This window comes from Arvicanthis niloticus, chromosome 23 (assembly GCF_011762505.2).
Source record: "Arvicanthis niloticus isolate mArvNil1 chromosome 23, mArvNil1.pat.X, whole genome shotgun sequence".
NCBI lineage: Eukaryota > Metazoa > Chordata > Mammalia > Rodentia > Muridae > Arvicanthis > Arvicanthis niloticus.
This window is the reverse complement of record NC_133430.1, coordinates 37,199,377-37,226,568: the sequence shown is the minus strand read 5'-3', so window position 1 is coordinate 37,226,568 and position 27,192 is coordinate 37,199,377. Positions and strand designations below refer to the sequence as shown.

The window sequence follows — 27,192 nt, the reverse complement described above, 5'->3', positions numbered from 1 at the left end:
TGAACAATATAGAAAAGAACAAAGCAGAAACTAAAAAGAAAACATACTGAATTTCTTTACCCAAAGAAAAATCATTTTGTGTAGGGGCGGGGTGGGGGAGATCTTCCATATATGCTTATAAATCATATTCTACATAATTCATATGCATTTTGTTGATTTAATACAAAGTGTGTCTACATACTTTTTATTCAAAATGTTTTAATTTAGCTCTTTGGGAATCTCATACACTATATTCTGACAGTATGTGTTCCCCTCCCCAGCTCTTCCCAGATCCTCTCTCTCCTTCCCACTAACCCAATTCCATGTTCTTTCTCTCTCTCTCTCTCTCTTTTTTTTTTTTTTTTGGTTTTTCGAGACAGGGTTTCTCTGTGTAGCCCTGGCTGTCCTGGAACTCACTCTGTAGACTAGGCTGGCCTCGAACTCAGAAATCCACCTGCCTCTGCCTCCCAAGTGCTGGGATTAAAGGCGTGCGCCACCACGCCCGGCCATGTTCTTTCTCTCTTAAAAACAAGTTTTTACATCTATTTAGTTTATTTCTTGTGCATGAATATTTTTCCTGCATGAATGTCTATGTACCACATGCATGCCCAGTACCCTGAGAGGTCAGAAGAGGGTGCTAGATTCCCAAGAACTGGAATTATAATGTTTATAGCCATCATATGGGTGCTGGGAATTGAACCCTGGTCCTCTATTAGAGCAATAAACATTCCAAACTACAAGCCATTCTTCCAGGCCTTCTCTTCTTCTCGTCTATATACTTTTTTTTTTTTTTTTTTTTTTTTTTTTTTGGTTTTTTCGAGACAGGGTTTCTCTGTGTAGTCCTGGCTGTCCTGGAACTAACTCTGTAGACCAGGCTGGCCTCGAACTCAGAAATCCACCTGCCTCTGCCTACCAAGTGCTGGGATTAAAGGCGTGCACCACCACCACCCGGCGTCTATATACTTTTTAAAAAGTTGTTTTACATGACATCGAGTAATGACTATATATCCATACCAATAAATGTCATCCATCACCTTAGAGTTTAATACTATATGGTGTTTATTTTGTAGTTGAATCATCACAATAATGTTTATTCACTAGGCCACAATGAAAGGTTTGCCACCTTCCCCCTCTCTTTATTTTGTTCTTATCACTGTTATAAATCCTGAGAATATCTCTCATTCTTCTCTCAACATGATGTGGTGGTTTGAATGAGAATGGCCCCTGTAGGCTCGGATGTTTGAATACTTGGTCCTCAGGTAGAACTGTTTGGGAAGGATATGGAGGTCTTGTTGGAGAAGGCGTGCCACTCTGGTGGTGGGCTTTGAGTTTTCAAGGACTCGTGCCATTCTTTATGTGTTCTCTGCCTCCCGCTTGCAGTTTTGAAACACAAACTCACAGCACTTCCTATTACTATGCTTTTTCTCTGCCACTACAGACTCTAACATCAGCAGAAGCAGAGGTTTGGGGTAAAGACTCTAGGGAAAATTGCCGTCTTCCTTTTATGAAGCTCCTGGACTTATACTCATGACTGCACATGTACATTACTTTTTGACTGGCAGCATGAGTGGCAAATGTATTTTGGGAACCTTATTTTCAGCATCACAGTGGACTTACTTCAACACTGAAAATTTTGCTTCTCAAGCCAATCACAACTTTTGCAAGAGTATCTTTTGTTCTAGAGAGCCTGGGTCTATAAAAGTATGAACTCTATGTCCAGGAAGCCTGTGCTTTCATGATCAGAACATTCCAGAAGCCACCTGAGTGTTTTCCCAATGGAACAAAGTGTGCTTGAAAGAAGCAACAGACTTGGGGTCACCCCAAGAGCAGTGCCATCCTAGGAAATTGTTCTGCTCCACCTACACCCTCCCTCTGCAAGTCTGAAGTCTGTGTGCCATCTACTTGATTTCTCTGGTTGGGCTGCCTCGAAAGGGAAGCAGTGGCTTCTCTTCTCTCTGGACCTGAACTAAGATGTTCAGAGCCTAGACATTTGGAAATTCCATGTTTAAGGGGTTTTTTTTTGTTTTTTGTTTTTTTGTTTTTTGTTTTTTTCGAGACAGGGCTTCTCTGTGTAGCCCTGGCTGTCCTGGAACTCACTCTGTAGACCAGGCTGGCTTTGAACTCAGAAATCTGCCTGCTGCCTCCCAAGTGCTGGGATTAAAGGTGTGTGCCACAACTGCCCAGCCATGTTTAAGTTTTTTTTTTTTTAAGTTTTAAAGATTTATTTTCAATTGTGTGTGTGTGTGTGTGTGTGTGTGTGTGTGTGTGTGTGTGTGTGTATAGGTATGCATTTAGGTGCCTGTGCAGGCAACAGGTATCAGATCACGCTGGAGCTGAAGCCACAAGTGCTTGTGAGGCACCCAATGTAGGTGCTGGGAACTGAACTTGGGTCCTTTTTGAGAAAGGTCTGCACTCTTAACAACTGAGCCATCTCTCCAGCCCCCAAATCCTTTTTAAAAGGTGCATTGTCTATGTCTGTGATGGTTTGTATATGCTAGGCCCCAGGACGTGGTGCTATTAGAAGGTTTGGGCCCTGTTGGAGTAGGTACATCACTGTGGGTATAAGCTTTAAGACCCTCATCCTAGCTGCCTGGAAGTCAGTATTCTGCTAGCAGCCTTCAGATGACGATGTAGAACCCTCAGCTCTGCTTGTACCATGCCTATCTGTACATTGCCATGTTTCCACCTTGATGATAATGGGCTGAACCTCTGAACCTGTAAGCCAGCCCAATTAAATGTTGTCTTTACAAGAGTTGCCTTGGTTATGGTGTCTGTACACAGCAGTAAAGCCCTAATTAATGCCCTTCCCTGAAATTCCAAAAAAAAAAAAAAAAAAAAAAAATGCTCATTTTTGTCCATGTCTCCAGAGGCATGAAGCTGAGAACTCTCGCCCCAGCTCTGTATCTCATTACTTTATTGCTAGATGAGTAAAGGTGGCCCTTAAATGTGCAGCTGAGGGGGAGAAGGCATTTTCCATATTTCCCAGCAGGAAATATGGCCTCTCCCTGGCAGCCAGTGCTGGGGTTTGAGCCCAGGCCCTGCCATATACCAAGCAAGCGCTATACCACGGAATTGCACCCCCAGCCTTACCTTTAGTGTTTTACTATCACAGGGTTTTCCTGCTTCTCTGAGGTTACATAAGGTTAAATAGAAGGAGCTGGGTCTCACCTAGAATAAGTGTTGTAGGCTGCTTGTTCAATCCCCTGATCTGTAGAAAAACAAAGGAGAAGAATTGGAACATAGTGTAGAGAGTTGAAAGTCTTCACTTCAGGTTAAGGATGTGGCTGGGCTGGTAAAGTGCCTTTTTAGCACGTGGAAGCCCGGGATTCAGTCTCCGGTACCACACAACTGAGGTAGCACTCAGGAGGTACAAGCAAGGTGACAAGTCCAACGTCATTCTCTGCTACGCAGCGATTTTTGAGCCCAACCTGGTTTACATGGGACCCTTTCTTTAAAAAAAAAAAAAATCTTCATTTTAAGTGAAGATTATAGCTCCACTAAATGTCTGTGTTTGAAGGTTGATCAAATCACACAGTGGTCAAACCAAAAGAGAACTGATCTGGCCCTTGGCATGTCTGGAAGTCAGAATGCTGGATCTCTGGGTCCTTTGGGAAAACAAACAGGCCACCATGGCCACTAGATGGCACTGGGAGATAGCCTCTCATTTCCCTCTGGGTCATGCCCAGAAGAGGGAAGAAAGGTTAGATGTGAGTTGATCACTAGGAACAGCAGAGTGTCCAGGAAGGTATGAGGCTGGTGAGCAGATAAATGTGACAGCTTAAGTCTTGAGCTGATAAAGGAGAGAGACACCCTGCTCTTTTCTAACTAAACCAGTGTAACCAGACCTATCAGTCCCTGAAGTAGGCCCCAGCACTGACCTAAGACATGCTCTTTGGAATAGTCAGGCACAGCAGGGCTTGAGTCCCAGTTTGACTGCATATCTGCTACCTTAGTCTGCCTTACTCACAAAAGTGGACATAAAAAACAGCTCCAGGCACATAGAATTGTGAGAACTGAGATCACTCCTTTGAAATTTTTTTCTTTCCTTTCCTTCCTAATGTTCTTATTCAAATGCTTTATAAAATGCTCAGCAGATGCCTGGAAGAGCATGCTCACCCCTCTATGAGTATTGGCATTAAATACGTGTTCCCCCGATGAGAACATCAGAGCAGGTCTCTTGTTCTTAGTGCCCTGGAATGGCTGGCTGTGTCCCAGGTATGACTAGTGATGCTGCTTTTATTCCCCGCTGGCCATTCTGACACTAGCCAGAAGTGAGCTTTGTGCTCCTCCCAGATCCTAGCTCTCCTGAAGTGCCCAGCATCTATCACTGAGGATGGGAGCCAAAAAGCACCTCGTTCTCACAGATAAACAGAGTCGTGAGAACCTGGGGAGACTGTCCTCAGATTACAACAAAAAGAGTGAGCCCTATGTGTTGTGTAGGTCCCCACACCAGACCATAGGGCTCTTCCTCCTGGAGAAAACAAGGGCTCAGAGGAGGGCCAGCCATGGTGAAGTCCTTCAAGACCCAGCTGCTGGGGACTGGCCTCTGCTCCACATTTCCTTTCCTGGCCTACAGTGGATGTGCAGCAGACATGACTTGAACATATAAATCAGAACCCTGGCTTCCCAGACCTCTTGCCCTAGTACCTCTGAACCTCAGATGAGCTATGGAAGCTGAGATGGAGCCAAGTTGGTGAAGTAGGGAGTGAGACTTCTTCAGCTTGTCTCTGTCATGGGCTGAACAGTTCACAATGTCAGAACTAAGCTAAGAGCTGCAATTTAAACTCTGGAATTGGGATGTCAGAGGTTACATGCTGTCACCTGAAAACTCATGGATTTGATGTTGCCATATATTTACCACAGAAAAGAAGTCAAAGGCCATGGGGCTTCTCTGCTGGAGAACCTGCCACCCACTTAGAACAGGTCACCCCGCCCAGCTCGTCCCTTCCTGAGTTGATAAGAACAGGCATTTGCTTTTATCATTGATGAAAGATGATAGAGAAACAGACCATACAGAAGTGGGATAACAATCTCTGTGATGATCTAGAACTGGCTACATTTCCCCAGTCCTCATTTTCTACAGTCCACAGCTCAGCTTCTTTTTTTTTCTTTCTTCTGTTCTCATCACACTGAGCCGCCCCTGCCTGGCTCCTTCTTGCCCACAGCTGCACTGGGCAGATCATTTTGCATTGACATAATGTTGTAATTATATCCGTTCTACCCTGTGTTTCCATCTGGGGTTGCTATTCTCTGAGGCAATCACAGAAATGTCAGAATATGATGTCTGGTCTACTAGTCGATACAGACACCCGACGAGTCCTAAGAAAGAGAAAACACAGCATCCTATTCACCCCCAGATCTGCTGATTCAAAAGGTCATGGGTGGGACCTGGAATCTATGGTTTTAATTAATGCTCTCAGGGTGTTATAATGTGAAGTCAAATTGGAAATCTGTCTAGCCACTCATCAGGCTCTTCCTTGGCCAGAGTCCCTTTCCATCCCTCTCTGTCTTGTTTAGCACCATGGCAGTCTTTTCTGCCTTTATTCTTTCAGGATTGCTTTTTATTGAATAACAATTCCTACTTGCTTATAATATGCCAGACGCTAGGGCAGGCCTTTGATCTCCACCTTTTAAATACCATTTTAGGAAATAACTGATTCCTGTTCTACAAAGGAAAAGGCCTGACTTCCCCATCCTCTGTCTGGCTCCCTCTGACTCCACAGATCATATAGCTATATGTGGTCACTGAATCAGGTCCATCCTGTGTACTCCTCTGGGAACAGCCAAGAGTGTAGGGTAGGTAATGAAGCTCTAAAGTCTGTCTTCTCAGCATAATGCTTAGAAAACTGCCGGTAGTTAAGACATATGTATTGGTGAACAGCTAGATGAGCAGATGAGAGAACAGGGAATACTGGAAGTTGGGACACCTTTTGCTCATCTGCCTTCAACATTCATTCATTCATTCATTCATTCATTCATTCATATTCCTCCTCACTCTCCACTCCTGCTTCCCCAGGTCTTCCATCAGACACTTCTCTGCATGCCCAATCACTGCCCATCTAGGCCACTTTAAGATGCTAACCCCTCCTTTAATCCCAGCACTTGGGAGGCAGAGGCAGGAGGATTTCTGAGTTCGAGGCCATCCTGGTCTACAGAGTGAGTTCCAGGACAGCCAGGGCTACACAGAGAAACCCTGTCTCAAAAAACAAAACAAACAAACAAAAAAAACAAAAAATACAAAAAAAACAAAACAAACAAACAAACAAAAAACAAAAACAAAAACAAAAAACAAAAAACAAACAAACAAAAAAAGATGCTAACCCCAATCTTGGCTCTTGGCTCAACTCCATAATTGCCCTAACTGTAGCAAATGACCTCTTGACTTCCCTCAGGACTACCATGCTCTACCCTGGCTATGAGGCATAGATTAGACTAGGACTCTCTCTACTTCCCCATTCCTAGAAATCTGGGTTCCTCCCTTCTTTCTTCTCTCCTCTTCCCTCTCTATTTTTCTTCTAAAAGAAGCAGGCAGAAGGAAGGCTGCTTTGATTCGAGAAGGTTTGAGTGAATCGAGGGGGCATGGTTCTTTGCATCGCAGGACCTGCTCAGAGAAAACAAAACAGGCAGTCTCATGAGAACATGACTTGCTAATCACTCTAATTCTGGAGTTCTAGAGTTCTCCTGTTTCTCCTTCCAGGAGAGGCAGGAATTGCAGTCCTGTAACAAAGGGGCTCTTTAAGAGCAGATAGCAGGTCTTGACCATCTTTATATTCTACTGCCCCAGACTTTATTTGAGTGTCTGAGAAACATTTGACCTCCAGAAAATATGTGTTCAAAGATCAAATAACAGGAGCTGCCATATATAGGTCTCCTGCTAAATGTCAGCTACCATATTATCTCATTTAATTCTTTCAGATTTATTTTTAATTTCTATTTATGTGTATGTATGTTTATGTCTGCATGTGTATGCCATGTGTATGGGTGCCCAAGGAGGTGAGAAAAGGGTGTTAGATCCTCCAAAGCTGGAGTTTCAGGTAGTTGTGAGCCACCAGAGAATGTGGGTGATGGGTACTGAATTCAGGTACTTTTGACCTGGGAGACATCTCTCCAGCCCCTCCCTCCACTAATTCTTCTTAAAGAATTTATTACTAACAACACTTTACAAAGGAAGAACTAACCCAGAGAATCTAGCAACTTCTGGAAAGTCACATGACCACTAAAGTGACCAAGAGGGGACTTGAACTGAAGTCTCTTCGGTTCTCAGGTTCCCCTTCTTTCCTACAGTGCTGTCCAGGAACCTGGGACCAGACTAAAATACTATTATACTGACTCTGTATGGATTTAGTCACCATTCCAACCTCAGCTTTCTAGTGTGTGTATACAAACAGACTCCTCTACCCCAGAAGTGAGGTTAGCGTCTGTAACGGTTTAGTCATGAATCTGCACTCCAGGGCTTGGTTACATAAACACTTCAAAGGCCATCAAAATATATACCCAACACTAACTAGGTCTTAATGTGCTTGAGAGAACTAATCTTTCCTCGGTGAAATAAGTGGTTTTCACGACATAGAATCAGCCAGGAAGATTATCTGGGCCCGAGATGCCTTTGAATGAATCAGATAAGGCCAACTGTTGGCCTGCCTTTAAGTAGGGTAGGTGACTATTTTGTGCCTGCTTGCTGGTACATGGCCATTTGTCAGTGGCCTCTGCTCATGTTCCATTGCTGCTAATAGGAGAACTCTACTGCCACCAAGGGTCCAAATTGGTTCAGACTGGATTTCATCCTCACATCCCAAAGGTACCCCAAGGGATCCTTGAAGCCAAGGCACATTCTTCCCACCTCGGGTGCTTTACCCTTCAGTGACGACAAGCTAACAATCTAAAGTTTGAATACTTGTTATTACAAATGTAAGTTTTTAAATACATCATACCAGTGTCAACAATTGATGTCAGGAGTAAAGAGCAAGCTGGGTGTGGTGGCACACATCTTTATTTAGTCTTGGCATTCTGGAGGCAGGAGCCGGCAGACCTCCATGAGTTCAAAGCCAGGCTGATCTACAATGTGGGTTATAGACCAGCCAGGGAGATACATGATGTGATCCCATCTAGAAGCCGGGAAAGTGAAAAGAAGGGCTGCTTAATTAGTGTTAAAAGATGATTGTAAGTACATATATACGGATATAGACAAATGCATATGAATACATATACATGTATGAATATGCATATACACAATATGTTTTGACAATAGTTGTATTTGGGTAGGGGTGATCTGCCAAAAAGGGAGAAAGATTTAGTGTCCATTGTTAACTCTCTGTATTTGAAATTCATATTATGCTCATGATTGCCACGGGCATATTCAAAGTGTATGGATGAGCCCCCTTCACAAAACCCAGAGGTCCTGCCTATAAAAGCACTTGGAGTCCCACCCACCCAATTTAATTGCCTTCCTAAGTGCCTGAGCTTTCAAACTCCTGCATGAGAATGCCTGAGGAGGTTTTCGGGCAATTCCCCGTCTCCTTTCCCACCCCCAGATTCAGATTTAAACCTGGGGTGGGGCTGGGGAGTTTTCTTTGTGAGTGGCCGGAGTGAATATTCTAAGCCCAGCGGGGTTTTGTTTCTGTTCAGTCTACAGAACTGGGAAAGGCAACTTGTGTGTGTGTGTGTGTGTGTGTGTGTGTGTGTGTGTGTGTGTGTGTGTGTGTGTGTGTACGTACGCGCGCGTGCTAGGAATCAAACCCATGACCTCCTTCACGAGTTCCACCCAGCCAAAAGAAGCAGTATTCCAAAGCGGCTCCTTCCTAGCTACGGTTCATTTGCATCTTCCTCAGCCCCATTCCCTAAGCAAGTATCTAGTGTCCCACTCCCTCTGGATGTGTAATTATTATTGTGTGAGTTAGGTATTGCAAACCAGGGCTCCTTGCCCTTCTGGCTCTCTGGCTGTCGTCTTTAAATTAAGTAAGACATACAGAAACAAACAGGTTCTGCTGGAGCTGTAGTGACACGCTCCCCCTTCTCTCTCTCAACTCCAAATCAGTTGCACAGACTGCCCCCAGTAACCTGGTGGTACTTTCCTACAGGTGGCTAGACACCCGCTGGGACCTCCTTCGGAGGAGGAGGAGGAGGAGGAGGAGGAGGGAGGGTCGCTCTGGTGAGCATCCCGCGGGGGTCCCACTCTGTCTGGGGGTCGCAGCGCGCAGCCAGCCCTCCGGGCGGCCCCGGCCGCGCCCCGCGGTGGGAGGCTGCGGCTGCTGAGGTCATTTCCTGTGCCTGGCCGCGAGCTGCCCGCCGAGCGCGGTGCGGACACAGCGGGCGCAGCGCTGCAGCCAGCGCCGGGGCGGGCTTTGTGCGGAGCTCCGGGGACCTTCCAGGCTCCGACCGCGGCCCGCCACGCCCACCGCGACCCCTGCTGCGGGGAAGCGGAGACCCGGCGGCCTCTAGGCAATCGAGGAGAGCCACTGCGGGGCAGAGGCGCGCGTGGCGGCCGGGGTCGCGGCGGGACTCCCGGCAGCTCGCTCAGGTGAGCCGGGCGGGTCGGGAGGGCCGGGGGTGTGCCGCCGGGAGAGGGCGTTCGGCGGGGCGGACGGGGCTGACTCGCGGCGGGGAGGGCAACTCCGGAGCAGGTGCCTCCCTACCTGGGAGCTGCGGGACGGGCGCAGGCAACCGGGAGCTCCAGGACACCCGCACTGGGAGGCGGTGACTGCCCCTCCCGCAGTAGGTCTCGCCGTTCGGGACCGGCTTGATCCAGTTGCTCCTGGGAAGGCCCCCGGGATGAACGTGCAGGCTTCCTTCCTCCCCGGTGCTCCTCGCAGCACCTAGTCCTAGGTTGTTTGTTAATGTGATTTCTGGATGTCTCTCCTAGGAGCCTTAGGAGTCAGGCTGGACTCTTCCTGACACGTCCGGCCAAGCAGAAAAGAGCACAGGTTGGGCTCTGAGTGACATCAGGGGCTTTGTGTCCTAGCAGTCTTAGGAATACGGAGGGTGGCAGAGGCAGCGAGACCGTCCTGTGGAAATAGAATGTTCTCCCTGTTGCTCCTTCAGCATACTTCCTGCCTGTCAGGATCTTCATCAGCTTCTACTGTAAATCCGCCTCATAAAACGTACTGACACTGACAAATTCCGGGTTTCAGGAGAATGCTCGAAAGATTGTTATTTGAAATAACTCCCCCCACCCCTGCCCCCAATATTAGCTATCAATTCCTCAGCACCAGACTTTCTGGACTGTCTTGTTCCTGACACTGCGCGGTGCAAAAAGTCGCCACTCAGTTCAACAATCGATTCACCTTTTTCTGTGAAGGAGGAAACTAGGACTCAGAAAACTTGTGTCTTGCCCAAGGTTATAGTGAAAGACTGTAAAGGTCACATAGAGACAGGGCTCAAACCCAAGCCTTCTAGATTCCACATGTGATCTGTCCATTGCCTTCCCCCAGTTGCCGCAGGGACCTACTCAGAGCTGTTTTATAGTTCACCCTGCGGTCCCAAACTTAGGGAAATGAACAATTAGCCTAAAATAATGTGCTGCCCTTCTGATTGAGACGGTCATCAGCAACAGAGAGAAGTGCGTTCCTCTCATTCCACTCTTCATGGTGTATTTTTTTTCTCTCTTCTTTCTTTTTATTTCTTTTCTCTGTTTGTCTTTCTCCTTCCCCCTCCTTTCTTTTCTTAGTCTCTCAACAACCCCCCCCCTGCCCTCAGCCTGTCTAGTGCTGGTGACACATCATCACATTCAACTCATCCCTCCCAATTATTCTCCTTATCGCTACAAGGCTGTGTGTATGTATTAAAATCTGCATTCCTTGTTCCTTAGACGTTGGAGAATGCTTTATGTGTGTAGATGTTTAGGTGTGGGAATTCCCTCCCTCACTGCACACCGGTGCTGAGCCACCATCTGTATTCTATGGATGGACCAATAAGCTGTCTAACCCTGTCTGACCCTCTACCAATAGCTGGTTCCAGACTGATAATAGAGCCTGGCGTGGTGGTCCATCCCTATAATCAAATACTTGAAAGGGTAGGAAGTTGGGATCACAGATTCAAAGTCTACTATGTAGCAAGTTCCACGCTTGCCTTGGCTACATAATAAGACCCTGAGAGAAAACCCAAAAGCTGGAGTCTGATGTGAAGAATAGGCACTTAGAGTTGGCTGAGGTATGAATTAGGAGAGTCCCGAGGGAGTGCACTTTACAATGTACATTACTTAATCCTATGATCCCATTTGTAGGACTGTCCTTCAGATATATGCTGGTGATACATATAAAATGAGGCATGCTCATTGAATATTCATTGTAGTATTGTTTAGCAAAAGTTAGCAAAAGGTTGGAAAGAACTCAAATGTCCATCAACAAGGGATCCTTAAATAAGATCATGTAATAGCCTCACAATAGGATGCATTAAGGTTCTTGAACAGCCTAGGGAGGTACACAGTAAGGATGTGTGCTGAGGGGAAGAGCTCTGAGTTCTGCTGTTAGGTACAGTGAATATGGCGTATCAGGCTATAGAGATGGCTCAGCAGTTAAGGGCTTACTGCTCTTGCAGAGGATCTGAGTGTGATTCCCAGTATCTTCATGGTGACTTCAATGCCATTCCATATGATACCCCATCCTCCCTCTGGCCTCTGTGGACACCAACACACACACACACACACACACACACTATACTATATATATATATATATAGATATGCACATATATATTACATATTACACATATACATTATATGTAGTGTATGTGCGTAGCATATATAGGAATGCTTGTTCTCTGGCCAGGTGGTGATAGTGCACATCTTTAATTCCAGTACATGGAAGACAGACACAAGCAGATCTCTTTGAGTTGAAGGCCAGCCTGGTCTACAGTGAGTTCAGAAACCCTGTCTTAGAAAAAAAATGTACTTTGGATAGCTCTAAAAACCGAATAACTGTTGAAGTTCAGTGGCGGGAAGAAGTTTTACTGTGTACCTTATACTCCTTTTTGATACTGAAAAATAAGAAGACAATGTGGTTATTAAAAAGTACCATGTGGGGATGCCAGTAAGCATATTCATGAACCACATATCCTCATATGCCTGGGGAGCATTAACTGTCAGTTATTGAGTGCTTATAAACTCAACAAGGGTCAGACTTATAATACTCTTACAATTTCTTTTTTGTTTTTTGTTTGTTTGTTTTTCGAGACAGGGTTTCTCTGTGTAGCCCTGGCTGTCCTGGAACTCACTCTGTAGACCAGGCTGGCCTCGAACTCAGAAATCTGCCTGCCTCTGCCTCCCAAGTGCTGGAATTAAAGGCATGCGCCACCACTGCCCGACATACTCTTACAATTCAAGGAAATTCTGTGCAATGTCTCCTCTACCTCTCCCTCCCTTCCTTTCCATTGTACAGGTATAGAACCCTGGCCCTCACACATACTGTAAGTACACACAACCCTGGGATTGCTGCCCCCCACACCTTCCCCCAGGCTATCCTAGTTAGTCCCCTCCTCTCTCTAACTCTCAGGTACTGGGAATTCGAGAAGTCACACCCAGATGAAATTACTTTTGTTTGCTTGAGACAAAGTCTCACTCCATAGCACAGGCTGTCCTGGAATTTGAGGCTGTTTCCCTGTCCTTAGCCTCCTAAGTGCTGGGGTTACAGTTATGAACTACCCTGCCCAGCTTGGGATTGCTGTTTTAATGATCAAAAAGTTAGTTGAACGTTGACAGCGTTATAGGTCTCAACTGGTATCACCACTCTTGCTTTCAAATATTGCTGTCAATTTCAGAGTGGAACTGAGGACCAGCAGAGTTAAGCAAATGGATTATTTAGTGTCTGCCCAGTATTCAGCCCCAGGCTGTCTTAGCTTGGGATCTTCAGAGCTATGATGTTTCTCCCTCCTTCTGTTGATACTTAGGTTCTCAGGGGATAGGGCATGCTCTCCCGAGTTCCTGTATCTCCTCCAACACTGAAGGATGGGATGATGCTCACACCCAACTGAGGTGAAGTGTTTGTTGTTGTTCAGAGAGTGAAGCTGAGATCAGAGAGATCCCTATGTCTGTTCTCCTCCCAGATGCATCAGAAGGAGGCATGGTGATCTTCCTTTCCTACAGTTGGCCTTTAAGAGAGTAGCACTCAGATTAGGTGATCACCCATCCCTAGAAATGGAAGTAACACAGGCCCTAATATCCTCACATTCCAGAAATGCATTATCCTTTTCTCCTCCTTCTCCTTCTCCTTCTTCACTTCTTCCATCCCTCCTTCCCTCTCCCTCCTCCTCTTCCTTTCCTTCTTTCCTTCCTCCTTTCTTTCTTCCTCTTTCTTTTCTCCTCTTCCCGTCTTCCCTCTTGTTTCCTCCCCTTCCCCATCCTCCTTGAAAATTTCTTACTAGTGAACCCTCTGCCTCAGCCTCCAGAGTGCTGGGATTACCCATGTGCATCACCAAGCCTGGCCCTCCTTACCTTCTGGTAATGTTGTTGGAAGCATTGTGTGGTCCTGGGTCTGTAGTAACCAGACTTGCAGGCTTGAAAGATAGAAGATCTTTAACAACCCTACTGCTCAAATATCACACGTAGGAATCACCACAAGTTAGCTGAATTAAGTTAAATCTCAGCATTTTGTCGATTTCTGGCCAAATTCGCCCCAGCAATCTCATAGCAAGTTTGTGTTTTCCATGATGTACAAACTGAGTCCAAAGTCACCAAACTGGTCTTGTGTCTTTTTTCCACAACCTTTTCTAGCCCCAGCCCTTGCCTCTAGCATGCCCCTGTGGGCCTCTATGACACTGTGTCCAGGGTGCTGGGAATGCAGAGCTTCAGGACAGCAGGTGGGGCCCTGGAGATCATCTGGTCCATCTGTCATGCACTCGGCCTTCTGGGCCCTAGTAAAAGCAAGAGAACAGGTTTCAGACGGTGGACATGAGATGATGAAGTTGTTGTCGAGTGGTGGACACAGGAATTTATTGTGTGAGTCGCCTCACTCCTTGTGTGTGTTGTAGCTTCCCAACAAAACTATGGAGAAGGAAGAAAAATCAAACAAAATCCAATTGTGCTGGGTCTGTTTTCAGCTCATTATGCTACATCCCCAAACTGTCTCGTTGATTTCTTTAGCTATAATGTGTTTATTCTAGGCAAGCCAGGTACTACTGATGTCTACCGTCGCTACTGAAGCATTTTCACAGGAAGAGGACTGTTGTAGGTGTTGGGATAGTTCTGGCTCAGTTCTGCTCTTTCTTGTTTGACTCTAAACGGATCGCATGTGCAAGTTACCTCTTGTGTTCACTGTGAATAATTATATTTGCTCTCTCACAAGTTCACACGTTGTGATGCTTTGAAAAGTTAAGAACTGGGACTGGATTGGTCAAGCACCAGCCTGGTAGGCATGAGGACCTGGGTTTAAACTCCAGCATTCTTATAGTTAAAAAACAAAACGAAACAGGGCGTGGCAACATACCTGAAATCCCAGCTCTGGAGAGGCAGAGACAAGAGAATCCCAGGAACCTGTTGGCCAGTGAGCTCCATGTTCAGTGAAAGACATGGTCTCAAAAAACAAAAACAAACTCATAAATAAATAAAGTGGAAAGTGATGAGAACACACACATTTTTTAAAGTATTCCTTTCTGTTTATCCTTGAACATATTTGTGTGTGTGTGTGTGTGTGTGTGTGTGTGTGTGTGTGGTACACCTGCAGGAACACTTAGGAGGCTAAGTTCATCTTGCTAGCATCTTCCCTTAACATCTGCTGTACAGCTGTAGGCCCTACCACTTGCTTTAGCCTGAAGAGCCTCCAGGTCTTTGACTTGGCAGTAGACACCCTTACTCTAGAACTGATTCCAAACCTTTAAATCCCTTCATGTGCCAAGACAAGCCTAGCTGGAGCCCCAGCCTTCTCAGGACTCGTCAGCATCCCCAAGGAGGAGAGAAGGATTAACCAGATCACGTGATAGTCTACGACTATGAAGTCATGAAGATTCTCCAATGGAGAAAGCACTCCCTGGAGTCTAAGGATAATCTCAGATATCATGGCCAGGCAGGGACTTGAAACATTCCTCCCAAATTCTAGGAGACTGATCATCTGGCATTTCCCAGACCCCACAGAATCTCTGCAGCAGTTTGAACAACCAAAAGAAGGACTTAAGTATTTAAAGCAAACTCAAGTCACCAAATTTCCAGTGTCCCTGCCTCTCAACTTCTGGGCTTTGCTTAAGGTGCTTTAGTTCTTAGCCCTGGACTAGAGAACAAGACAAGTCCCAGTCTCAGATCTACCACCTTTCCTGTTTATAGGACGACAAACACAGTTTCCCTGAAGGACAAGGAGACTCAAAACAAGAAGCTTCCCAGCCTTCTCCCTGCTCTCCTAGACTCTGTTTGTCTTTACAGCAGTGATCTTAGCTCAGATAAGGTCATGTTTTGTTTTTGTCTTTTGTCTTCCTGCTTGTTCCAGTCGGTCCCAGTCTTTTGAAGTGGGACTGGCTGGGAGGTCACAATGTCCCTATTGTCTGGGATGACACTTCTGGGCTTAGGTCATGTGTCCAGTGTTCAGAGGATCCCAGAACCAAAAGAATCAGACACTAGACCTATCAGTGGCTTAATTGTTCTGCCCTTTCCCTCCTGGCTACTGACGAGGTAAGTGTCTGTGTTTATAGAAGCTTGTGGTGGCAGAAAATCTGAGCCCCACATGCCTTGGAAAATCCGGGCCATAGGTTTTGAAAGACATTTGAAAATACTAACAATTTATCTTACTCTTTGTGGAATCAGGAATAGAATGCCTCAAGTATGCTAGACTAGCAGGTGTGCTAACACTGTCCTGAACCGCTGTGCCACCAACCTCTCTTTTCTTTCTTTTTTTCTTTTCTTTTTTTTAAATTTTACTTTGATTTTGAGTGGGATTTGGAACCAGAACCCCAGTCCACTCCTGACCGGCCATGGAACCGTCTGTAGAAGTTATTCAAACTCTCTTCCTCAGTGACTTTCTATGTATGGACAGTAGTGTCTTTCTTACAGTGCCACACACTTTTAGTGCTAGCAGAGAGGCTGAGGCAGAGAGGCTGAGGCAGAGAGGCTGAGGCAGAGGCAGGCAAAGCATTGTGAGTTCAAGGCCAGCCTGGTCAACATAGCAAGTTCCAGGATAGCCAGGGCTATGCAGTGAGACCCTGTCTTAAAAACAACAAACAAAACCACACTTGGAGAAATCTATTAATCAAAATCAAGTGTGAAGGGAGAAACAGTGTTGGTGATTAACCATGAAAGAAGCTCACTATTACTCCCAGGTAGTGTAAATACCTGCCAACAGCACAGAAAGTAACTGGGTTTGCAGAGGCTGCATGGCTCCTGAAGAATGAGAGGAGAGGATTTCAAAGCACAACACATTTTATCATAGAAGTTTCCAAGCATATTTTTCAAGTAGAAAGACCAGTATAACAAACTTCCGTAGATCTATCACTCAGCTCCCCAAATCATCAGCAGTTAGAGCTAAGGTGTAGCTGAGAGCCAGGGAGGGCACCTAGCATTCCTGGGTCTCTAGAACACATGAAATTATGAGTTTGATTTCCAGCAACAAACACATATTCATATATATATATATATATATATATATATATATATATATGATATATATTTATTGTCTTTTACAACAGGGTTTCTTTGTGTAGCCCTGGCTGTCCTGGAACTCCTACTGCCTCTGCCTCCCAAATGCTGGGATTAAAGGCATGCTCTACTACTGCCCATCGATATGTGTATTTCTCTCTATTATGAACATGACCTCCTCAGTCCATATGTTACTTATATGCATGTGTTTTCAGGACTGGTCATTTGGTACTGTGTAGCCAGTGTGCTCTTCCCTGGGGAAGACCTTTTCTCCAGCTCTCGGCATGTCTAGGGCTGAGACCTCATGAGCTGCCCTCTTCCGTGTTATCTTGTCTATTGCTGCTATCCTTGTCCAGGTCACAGCTGTATATTTTTAACTTTTTATTTTATGTGTATGAGTGTTCTGCTTGCATGTGAGTCTGCACCACATTCATGTCGCCCTGTGCCTGTCTCCAAGCTCAGGCATCAGCAGAGGGCAGAAGAAGGACTCAGATCCCCTGGAACTGGAGTTACAGATAGTTAGGAGTCACCATGTGGGTGCTGGGAATTAAATCCAGGTCCTCCAGAAACTCAGTCAGTGTTCGTAACTGCTGAGCCATCTCTTCAGCTCAAATTGTCACTATTCTGACAGATCTGACTTGACATATGTTTTTACCCCACTCTGTCACCATAAGATATTTCATCATTTTCCCTACAAAGCATATATAATACTTAACATTAACAGGTGACATTAAAGAATACTATCAACTTAGAACTATTAACAGTTCTTCTTTTTTGGGGGGGCGGGGGGAGGTTTCTCTGTGTTGGTCTGGCTGTCCTGGAACTCACTGTATAGAGCAGGCTGGCTTCTGATCTGCCTGCCTCTGCCTCCTGAGTGCTGGTTTTAAAGGTTTGCACCATCATGGCCTGGCTTTAACAGTCATTTCTTAAAGTGATTCAGTATTCAGGTAACCTTTGATCATGGTTTGGTCCAGGCTTTCTTTATGCCTTCTGCTGAGAGTACCAACTTGCTACTTGGGATACTTGCAAGTCCTGATTCTGATGGCACCTTCCAGCTTTCCTCTCCAGCTCACTCTCTGTCTCCATGCTCAGGCACACTCATGCCTGCTTCCTTTCTCATCCTTGACCCAGTTTTTTTCTTGTCTAAACTACAGGAAAGGGGCTTCTGGGTAAATTCCCCTGGCTAGGGTTATGAAAGGTAGCTTTCACCAGAGGCTGGAGCAAAACATCTAGAAGTCTTCTGGCTTACGTCTTATGACTTGAAGGGGATGAGAGTTTGTTCCCAGTCAGGATGATCCGATGACAATTGGCAAGATCCCAGCTAAACAGAAAAGTGTCAAGGAAACCAAAAGCCTATTTCCTGTCCACTCTCAGGCCATCTAACATCGACGAGATAGAGTCAGGACTGAAGCAGGAACCGGAGCTCTGCTTCCAGTTAGCTGTGTGGCTCACTTTAGAGGAATCTAAGGTTTTCTTAAACACCAAGGCCCCCCGCCTCTGCTATACTCAGCCCCTCGCCCTGCTCCTATTTGTTTAGCATATTGATTGCATGTGTGTTATAACGGAAAACTTCAAGGCAGGACCTCTCCTTCTTCAATGGCAGAGCCTAGGATAGGATCTGACAATATGGCAGTTGAGCAGACAATTAAATGAAAAACAAGGGAGCCCTATGATTCACTTCTTATCTGATTGGAATAGCTTCCATCCAGAAAGCAGGCGACGGCAAATGCTGGCGAGGATGTGGAGAAAGAGGGAGAGTCATTGCTAACAGAAATATAAATGGAAACTAGTGCAATATAGAATTTACTGTGCAAGTTTCTCAAGAAATTAAAAACAGGGAAGGTGTTCATGAATCTCCACTCCTAACTGAGGAGCTATGCACAGTAGATGGCTTCTGGAGGGAGAATCAGGTTTTTTGAGGGTGTGGCCTGGTAGGTGCATCACGCTCTGGTGGATGGCACCAAGCCCAGAAGTATATGGACACCACGAATTGCAGTCACGTTATTTTTTTAAATGTCATAAAAATTAAGAGTATAACTTCCAAATGACTCAGCTGTAGTACTCCTGGGCATATTCCCAAAGGACTCCATATCCTATCACAGACGTACTTGGTCATCCTTGTTACCAGTATACTGTTCAAAATACAAAGGAAATGGAGCCAGCCTGAATGTTCAGCCCGTGAGTGGCTAATAAATATGTGGTATATGCCAAATGGAGGTTTGTTCAGCAGTAAATAAGAATGTAAGTGTGAAATCTTTAGAAAAACTGATAGATCTGAAAATTATTATATTAAGCAAGGTGACCTCGTCTCAGAAAGACTCTACCTCTTCTTATCTCACACATGGATCTTAGCTTCCAGAGTGTGTGTGTGTGTGTGTGTGTGTGTGTGTGTGTTGAGCAAGAGGGGTATAGGTTCTTGTAGAGCCCCATCATCCAAGTTTAATAGCCTTCATTTAATCACATCAGCTGTGACTATTTGCAAGTGACCCCCACGACCCCCCAGATGGGGATTGTTGACTGTTGAAGTTTCCACACAGAAGGAGGGGCTGGGAAGAGTCATTGGACCCTCCCCTGAGATTCCTGAAGCTCCGGTCTCACCTCCTGCCCTCGTTTCACATGGCCTTGTGGGGCTAGAGTATATAGACTGGAATGTTAACTAGAGTGAGGAGATGCCATATATGCAGCTATAGGGAAGTTGTCATCCATGCTGGGGTGAAACGACTTTGTAGTCATCCACACTCCTGTAAGCACCCTTTACCTGTGTTCTGTAAGTTGGACTTTGGTGGAATTATCTTCGGCTTGTGGTTGGTGCCTTGTAAGGAGGGAGTTGGTGTTTGTTTACATCTCTCCAAGGAGAGAGTTTGAGCAACAGTTGGGAAACTAGAAAGGGATCAAGAGAGGGAAGAATGGAGCTGAGGAAGGTGGCGGTGTGGGCACGAGAGCACGTAACAGGAGATGGAAGAAGGTGCCTATGGGTCCAAGTGGGGCAGTGGGGTGGAGGAGGGAAGTGGACAAAAGCCACTTCCATTTGAAAATAAGACCTAATGCTTTGTATGCTAATTAAGAGAATCTAAAGCCTGAAACTCTTCATAAGGATCACTTACTAAAATATATTAAAACAGTCAACAGACAACAGTCAGAAGAAACCAAGTTCTTCTTAAAGTGTCTTGGGGTTTTGTCCTGAAACTGCTCAGCCTCCTGGTCCTGGCACTGGATGCCCTGAGCTGAGAGAAGGGGACACAGTAGGGAGAGTTGGAACCACCCTCATCCCCACCCTGTTTTCTCTGCCCTTTGCTCTCCTTTTCTTCCCTCACATTTCTCCTCCTCAGACTCTCTTATCTTTTCGTTCTCAGTGTGCTGGATCTTGGAGCTCCTGGGAGTATCTGAAGTTGGTTCCATCATGGCAGAAGTCAAGGTGGAGGTGGCCAGCATAGACTGGCAGAAGCGTTGCCTTTCCCTGGAAACACAGCTTTTCCGATTCCGACTTCAGGCCAGCAAGATAAGGGAGCTGCTGGCTGACAAGGTGAGTCCCTGGAGAACAGGTAGTTCCCTCCCATGACCAGGGCAGGGGCAGGCAGAACTCTCTCTCTCTCTCTCTCTCTCTCTCTCTCTCTCTCTCTCTCTCTCTCTCTCTCCCCCTCCTCCTCCTCTTCCACCTCCTCTTCCTCTTCTTCTTCCTCCTCCTCCTCCTCCTCCTCCTCCTCCTCCTCTTCTTCTTCTTCTTCTTCTCTCTCTCTCTCTCTCTCTCCCTCCCTCTTGCTTACTCGCTCCCTAAGACTTTGCTACATTTTTTCCATAAAAAATGAAAACTCAGAAGCTGTCACCTGACGTTTCTCCTGGCTCTGCCACCTCAGTGCCACATACAAACGAATGACACAGTTGAGCTGGCGCAGCACACAGCTTTAATCTCAGCATTCAGGAAGCAGAGGCCCTCAGGGCTCTGTGAGTTCAAGACCACTCCCATCTTCTAAGGATTCAAGGCCAACCCGAGCTACTTAGTGAGATTGTCAGAAACAATTAAAAATTAAGAACAATGGGGGTCTTCTTGGCTCTCTGTCACTTTGAGTCCTAGTGGCTCATCATCCTTATCATTTCTCTTGCTGTCACTGCTGCTGCTAACACTTTACCCACACTTTGGGCTGGACCACGCTTTAGGAGGACAATGGGAATCCCCACCCTCCTGCCCATCCTTTATTATCAGAAGAGTCTTAGAAAGTGCCTGATTTCCTGGGCATTATTACAGCAAACAAGGTTTGGAAAAAGACGTGCCTGGCTCTGTGAACTTCCACCTCTCTGGCCAGGGCATTATTATACCTCTGAGTTATTTTGAGATGTATCTGATAACTTACGTAAGAGTTCAGATACAAATTAAGTAATGTGAACAGGTGTGTTATCTTTCTAAGCTTAGGTAGGCTGGGCTGCAGGACTGAGCACTGTGGTCACATTTCTCTGGGAAGGTACGTTCAAGTGGCTGACTTTCGCAAGTATAACCTGTTTAGAGAGTGGAGGCTTGCAGTTAAAATGTATTTGTTGTGGGTACACAGCAGGTGAGTGACTCAGCTAACTGTTCTGTTGATGGTTCTGATTATCGTATCAGTGTACTCAGCTAGTCCTTTCTTGGTACAAAGATAAAGCTCAGCTCACCCCTTATAAGTCAAGTTTTGACTAGTAAAGCTGGAAAGAATGGAACAAATGACCTGCTCCTTCTGGTGCCCCTGCAACCTGGAGTTTGGGAAAGTAAGGGGGTAGTGTCAGTTTGGCATTCCCACGACTGGGGCGTGGCCTTGGACTAGGCTGGACTTGAACTCTTGAACTTAAGTCTGTTGGCATTGCCTTCTTAGTTCAGACAGCATAAGGTTCCTGAGGGTGCCAGTGGGCACTGCCACCTCAGGGAAAGGATAGTGGATCTAAGGATGGCGTGGTCAGAACCCCTTTGCCAGAATCACCTGGTGGGTTGCTTGCTCAGGGTGTCTGTTCTTGGGTTGCTCAGCCCTCTTGTCCTAAGTCTTCGGAGTGCTGTTAATGTCTGGTTAACAGGCTCCTAAGAAATGGCTTTGTCAGTATAAAGTTTGAGGACCTTGCCTTAGGCTGTGGTGTTAGCAGAGGGAATAAGGGAAAGGAATTCTAAGGGGGCTCTGCTCAGCCAAGTAGGCTGAAATACATCTCAGGGGGAAGACTTCTAAAATAAAAAGCAGGACAATGAAATAGCCTCAGATAAAACAAGAGCACCTCAAATGGACTCCATGGTAACTCTGGAGGAAGGAGAGATAAGTAAGCAGCTCTGAAACACAGCAAGACGCTTCCCCAGAGAAGGGGACAGAGGGACAAAGCAGGAGTGAGACTGTAAGTGCCCAGCCTCCCAGTGGTCACACAAGGTTTCTAGTTGGAGTGTTTACATCTGTGGAGTCAGATGAGGTTTGGTTGCTTGGAGCTGGGCTAGAGAGACTGCTCAGTGATTAAGAGCACTGACTGCTCTGCCAGAGGTCCTGAGTTCAATTCCCAGCAACCACATGGTGGCTCACAACCATCTGTGATGGTATCTAATGCCCTCTTCTTGTGTGTCTGAAAGACAGCTACAGTGTACTCACATACATTAAATAAAAAAGATCACCCACCAGTACCAGGAGATGGCGGAGGCTTCTCTGACGGAAGGCTCTAGGAAGACCCATGCTTTACGGTTGGATTTATACAGCTGTGTGATTTAAGAACCTGGGTTCTGGGTCAGGGGTGACACAGGAGAAACGTGTAGGAACAGACTCAATTGATTTGGAGAAACAAGACTTCAACACAGGAGTCCCCAGGAATCAGAATTAGTGAAGATGAATGTAAAATCCAAAATGACTAGTGCCGAGGGGATAATCTATAGTTAGTAGGAATTCACATATGTAAGAGACAGTTGGATTTCCAATGATACAACCATGGACAAGAAACTGTAAATTAATTCATTAAAAACTACTGATGAGCTGGGCAGTGGTGGCGCACGCCTTTAATCCCAGTACTTGGGAGGCAGAGGCAGGCGGATTTCTGAGTTCCAGGCCAGCCTGGTCTACAGAGTGAGTTCCAGGACAGCCAGGGCTACACAGAGAAACTCTGTCTCGAAAAAAACCAAACCAAACCAAAACAAAACAAAACCTACTGATGATAGAATAAAGAAACTGAAAACTTGAGACAAGAACAACACTGTATCAAAGAGACCAGGCTGACTTTAAAAGCCAGATAGACCTTTGAGAAAGTCTCCTCACTGAAATTAGTTTTTCAGTGGATAGATTAAATATCGGGTTGGGCATCATAAGACGGGCGGTATGCCTGTTACTAGGATCAAACTTAGTGCCTTGTGCATGGCAGGGAGGTGCTCTCCCAGAAGGTATGAACAGCCAGAGACATCAGAGGAAGTCACCAAGAAAACAACACCACACATACACACACATACACATACACACACACACACACACACACACACACACACACACACACACACGATAGAGCAAAGTGTGAATACAGGATACTGAAAACCGGTCTATTCCAAATCACACTCCCTGACAACCATGGAGAAGAGCACGGAGAAGAGGGATTATTTATTTGAAAAGCAAATGCCTATAAACATTTCAAGCTTGAGGAGAGAGGTGAAGCCACAGATTCGGAGAACACAAGGAATGAGAACAGGATACAAAACTTAAACGTCTCTGTCTTCTGTTTTTAGTTACTTAACAGTATGGCTGCTGTCAGAACCAAACAGCAGCTTAGACAGACACATGCTTGTGTCTGTCATGTGTAACTTCCCAGACAGAGGCAGTCCAGCCCTGAGCTGGACGATGGTTCACCCTGGTGCCCGTGGTCCCACCCTCTCCTTCTAAGTGTACAATCCAGAGCTTGCTTGTGTTCCTTCTGCCCAGATCCCACTGACCAAATCTTAGACACGTGGTCATACTCAGCACCAAAGAAGGCTGAGAAATGTCTTTATTCTCAATAGCCATGTGCTCAGCTACAAGTTGGGTGTATTATTATGCAGAGGAGAGAACCTATCACATAAAAACCAGCTGTTTCTCTCTGTCCTTCCCCCTGCCTTCTCATGTTGTGGTACTAGGGATAGAACCCAGGACCTCATACATGCTACGCAAACCCTCTACCACCAACTTACTGGCTCAGTAATCAGCTTCGAGTCTAGAATAATAAAAGTGATAATGAGTAAAAATAAGTTATACGCTAACTGAGATCACTACAGTGAGGAAATGGAATGAAGAAGTCTCCTGGATACAGATGGTAAATAGGAAAGGAAGTCCAGAAGAGGGGAGTATAAGCCAGGCACGGTAGAGGACGCCTGCAACCCCAGCACTCAGGAGGGATTCACCTCCCGATTTCCTGGCAGAAGGATCATAGCAAGGTCATATTGGGCTACATGAAATCTTGGCTCAGAAAACAAACAAAAGGAGAGAGGACTACAGAAGGAGCAAAAATGCAACGGTAGAAACAAATCTAAATGTATCAGTCATACGTGACATATAAGAAATACATATAGTAGCACTGGTATGTGAAAAGTAGGAAACAGTCTAGTCAGGGGCTAAATCTGCCTGTGATCACAGCACTCAGGAGACCGATGTAGTATTCTGAAGCCACACTGAGGACATCAACTAGGCCCCCAAACCTTTGCTTCTACCTGTACTGTTTGGTCCAGTGTGTAAAAGATTGTAGTAAGAATGTTGGGCAGGAACTTCGGGGTGTTGGGGATCAGGCCCAGGGCTTTGAACATGATAAGCAATGCTTTATTTTTCGGAGTTACACCCGCAGCTTTTGGGGGATTTTGTTGTTTTGAGACAGTCTCACAGAGCCCAGGCTGGCTTTCAACTTCTAAGTAGCCAAGGATAACCTTGAACTTCTGCTTCTGCCACCACTTCCTAAGTGCACCCCCACACCGGGCTTGAGCTCCCTTGTCAGAGGGACAGTTGAGACCCAGGTCCCAGCTCAGGTCTTAGCTCAGGTTACTCTTGCAAGGCAGTACTGGGTGTAGGAGAGTGCCTGCTACTCCACTGCTGTGGGGTTGGTATTTCACGGTGCTGCCATGTGTCACAAGTTGCTGTGGACATGAGGAGTTGAATACCAGATTGGTGCCAAGTGCTTTTCATCGGATTGCTACAGCCAAGTCCTAGGGAGCTTATGAGTCGTAACTGTAGCTGGTGAACGTGAATCCTTGACAGCTGCGTAAACCTGACACCGCCTTGGCTGGCACATCAGGAGAGACCCACACACAAAAGGACAGCTGAGGACATGGTCTTAGGGAACCCTCTGAGAGGAGGAAGGGAACCCAGATGCAGAGTGGCCTGCCCATAGAGGTCACAGCTCCAGGTGTGCCTCATGGAGGTGTGGAGAAGCAGTGGCATCAGCGAAAGGAGAGTTTAAACTTATTTTTCATGGGCCTTAGGAAGTGCACTACTTTTCATTAAACGTGTCAGCATGATTAAACCTGCGAGCGAGCACTCCAGCAGCAGTGCAGAAAATCTCTCTTCATAAAAACAAACATTTAAAATTTCTCTTCATTCAGGCCAGTATTGGTAACCGTTTAGTACAACAGAAGACACACAGATGGCGTTATGCTTTTCTCCTGTCAAAAGCTGAGTGTAGTGATGCACACGGCCTTTAATCTCAGCACTCAGGAGGCTGAGGCAGGAGGATCGTGAGTTTGAGGATGGCCTGGACTACATAGGTAGAGTCTCAGTCTTATGAACCAAAATAAAAGTTCTTTTAAATTTTATTTCACTTTATATTTATATGTGTGAGTGTTTTGCCTACATGTATGTATGCACCCGCAGAGGTTAGAAGAGGACTTTGGATCCCCTGGAACTGGAGTTATAGACAGTTGTGAGCCACCATGTGGGTGCTAAGAATCAAACCCAGGTCATCTGTAAGAGCAGTGAATGCTTTTAACTGCTGAACTATATCTCCAGCCCCTCAAAAGTTCCTTTTAAAAAGGGGGAGGACTGGAGAGATGGTTCCAGTTAAGAGCACTTGCTACTCTTGCAGAGAACCTGAATTCGGTTCCCAGTATACATATCTGGCAGCTTATAACTGCCTGTAACTCCAGACCCAGGAGATCTGACACCCTCTTCTGACTTCCACAGCACCAAGCACTCATGTTGAGCACACACATGTATTTAAGCCACTCATACATTCACACAAACAATAAACCTTTCAATAAAGGGGAAAACAAGAAGTTCTATATATTTAAAAATCATCTAATGTTACAGAAGCTACTTTTAGGACTTCCTCCTCACCCCAAAAGAAGCACAGAAGTGAGTGCAAAGTTCCCTAGAGCGCCATGTGTCCTGAGAAGTTAATCACAGGAGGGTTGGCAACAGAGGACCATCAGCAGCCATGGGGCAGAGCTGCTTGCCAGTGGCTGACAGGAGGTGGTTGACTCTGGATGGCTTTACAGGGTTTCTTTGGTGTAGACCAGGCTGGTCTCGAACTCAGAGATCTGCCTGCCTCTGCCTCCTTAGTGCTGGGATTAAAGGCTGCGCCACCACCACAGCCTGGCTAAGACAAATTTTTTCCATATGACAAAATTAGAAAATGTCAGTTATCGTGGAAGGTCGTAAATGTGAATCATTTTCTTAGGAAAGCCTATGGCTTTTGAGCCAAGAACAGATGTTAGAACTACAGTCTAACCATCTGGGAAACTTGTCAAGGAGCCAAGACCTTCCCATTCAACAGTTCATTGTATTCAGAATACTCCCAGTCTTTGCATTGATTAGATCCTTTCAGGAGGATAAAACCCTCCACACTGGTTAGCCAAGGCAAACAGGAACTCTATTAGAAGGACCAGGGCAGCGGGAAGCCCTTCATTTCTGTCCAACAGCCATGACATGGTGAGGCCTGTACTTCTATGCAGCTCCCTGGCCTCCGTCTTCCTTCCAGGTTTCAGAATCTCAAGAGATTTAACCTGCCCAGAGCTGAAGCGACAATTATTTAATATTCAGTTGGTCAGCACCACTGTCTATCATTCAGCCCTCCCTCCAGCCACCTGGAAGATTTGTATGGGCGGGTCAGCTACCTCTATCCCTGCAGAACTGTTCTGTGCAGTGTGAGACTGGCTGGAGGCCAGGGAGCACTGCCCTAGGACCATGTCATTTGACCTAAATGAGTCTGGCACAAGCAGCCCTCTCTCCTAGCTTGAGCTGAGTAATTTGTTTATGATGACTCAATTCAGTGGAGGGTGAAGGGAGGAAGTGCACACGCCCTTGGTCCTTCTCACCTGTTGGGAGACCTGTGGGGGCGACTTTGAGTTTTACCTGGACTTCTGGAGAAGCATCCCCCAACTGCTTCTCAGATGCAGTGGCTACTGAAAGTAGCCGTGACTTCTTGATCCAAGGGAAGGCAGCCGCAGAAGAGAGACCCTTGGGGCCTCAAACCTGATCTGCAGCTCTCTCTGTGGCGGTCTCTGGTCCACACCAGCACAGCTTCTCTACTTCCCTTCCCACCTTTGCTCAAGGAAAGCAGAATTGTAGCTGAGGTATGCCTGTGAAAAGACACGGGGAATTGCTTACTGTCTCAGAAACATCAAGCCAAGGGATCCAAAGTTATATTTCTGGAGAAGTCCTCAGTGAACGGTGGGGTGAGGGCCGGAGTTTGGAAAGGGAAGGGCTGTGCGTCTACCCAGCCACAAAGAGAAGGGTG

At 46.0% G+C, this 27,192-nt stretch overlaps 1 protein-coding gene across 5 annotated transcripts in view; it reads left to right on the top strand.

Moving 5' to 3' along the window:
• The window catches only part of Plekhh1 (pleckstrin homology, MyTH4 and FERM domain containing H1), a 67,817-nt gene that overhangs the window by 8,974 nt on the left and 31,651 nt on the right, over positions 1 to 27,192 (top strand). For 2 of the 5 annotated variants that reach the window (XM_076921863.1, XM_076921866.1), the window contains exons 1-2: positions 19,403 to 19,489; positions 19,878 to 20,047. In XM_076921863.1, coding sequence (XP_076777978.1) covers positions 19,480 to 19,489; positions 19,878 to 20,047 — 180 coding nt within the window. In that variant the 5' untranslated portion in view covers positions 19,403 to 19,479. Of the gene's footprint in view, positions 1 to 9,247; positions 9,497 to 19,402; positions 19,490 to 19,877; positions 20,048 to 27,192 lie in introns of those variants that run through there. The other 3 variants (XM_076921864.1, XM_076921862.1, XM_076921865.1) reach the window with 3 other exon arrangements.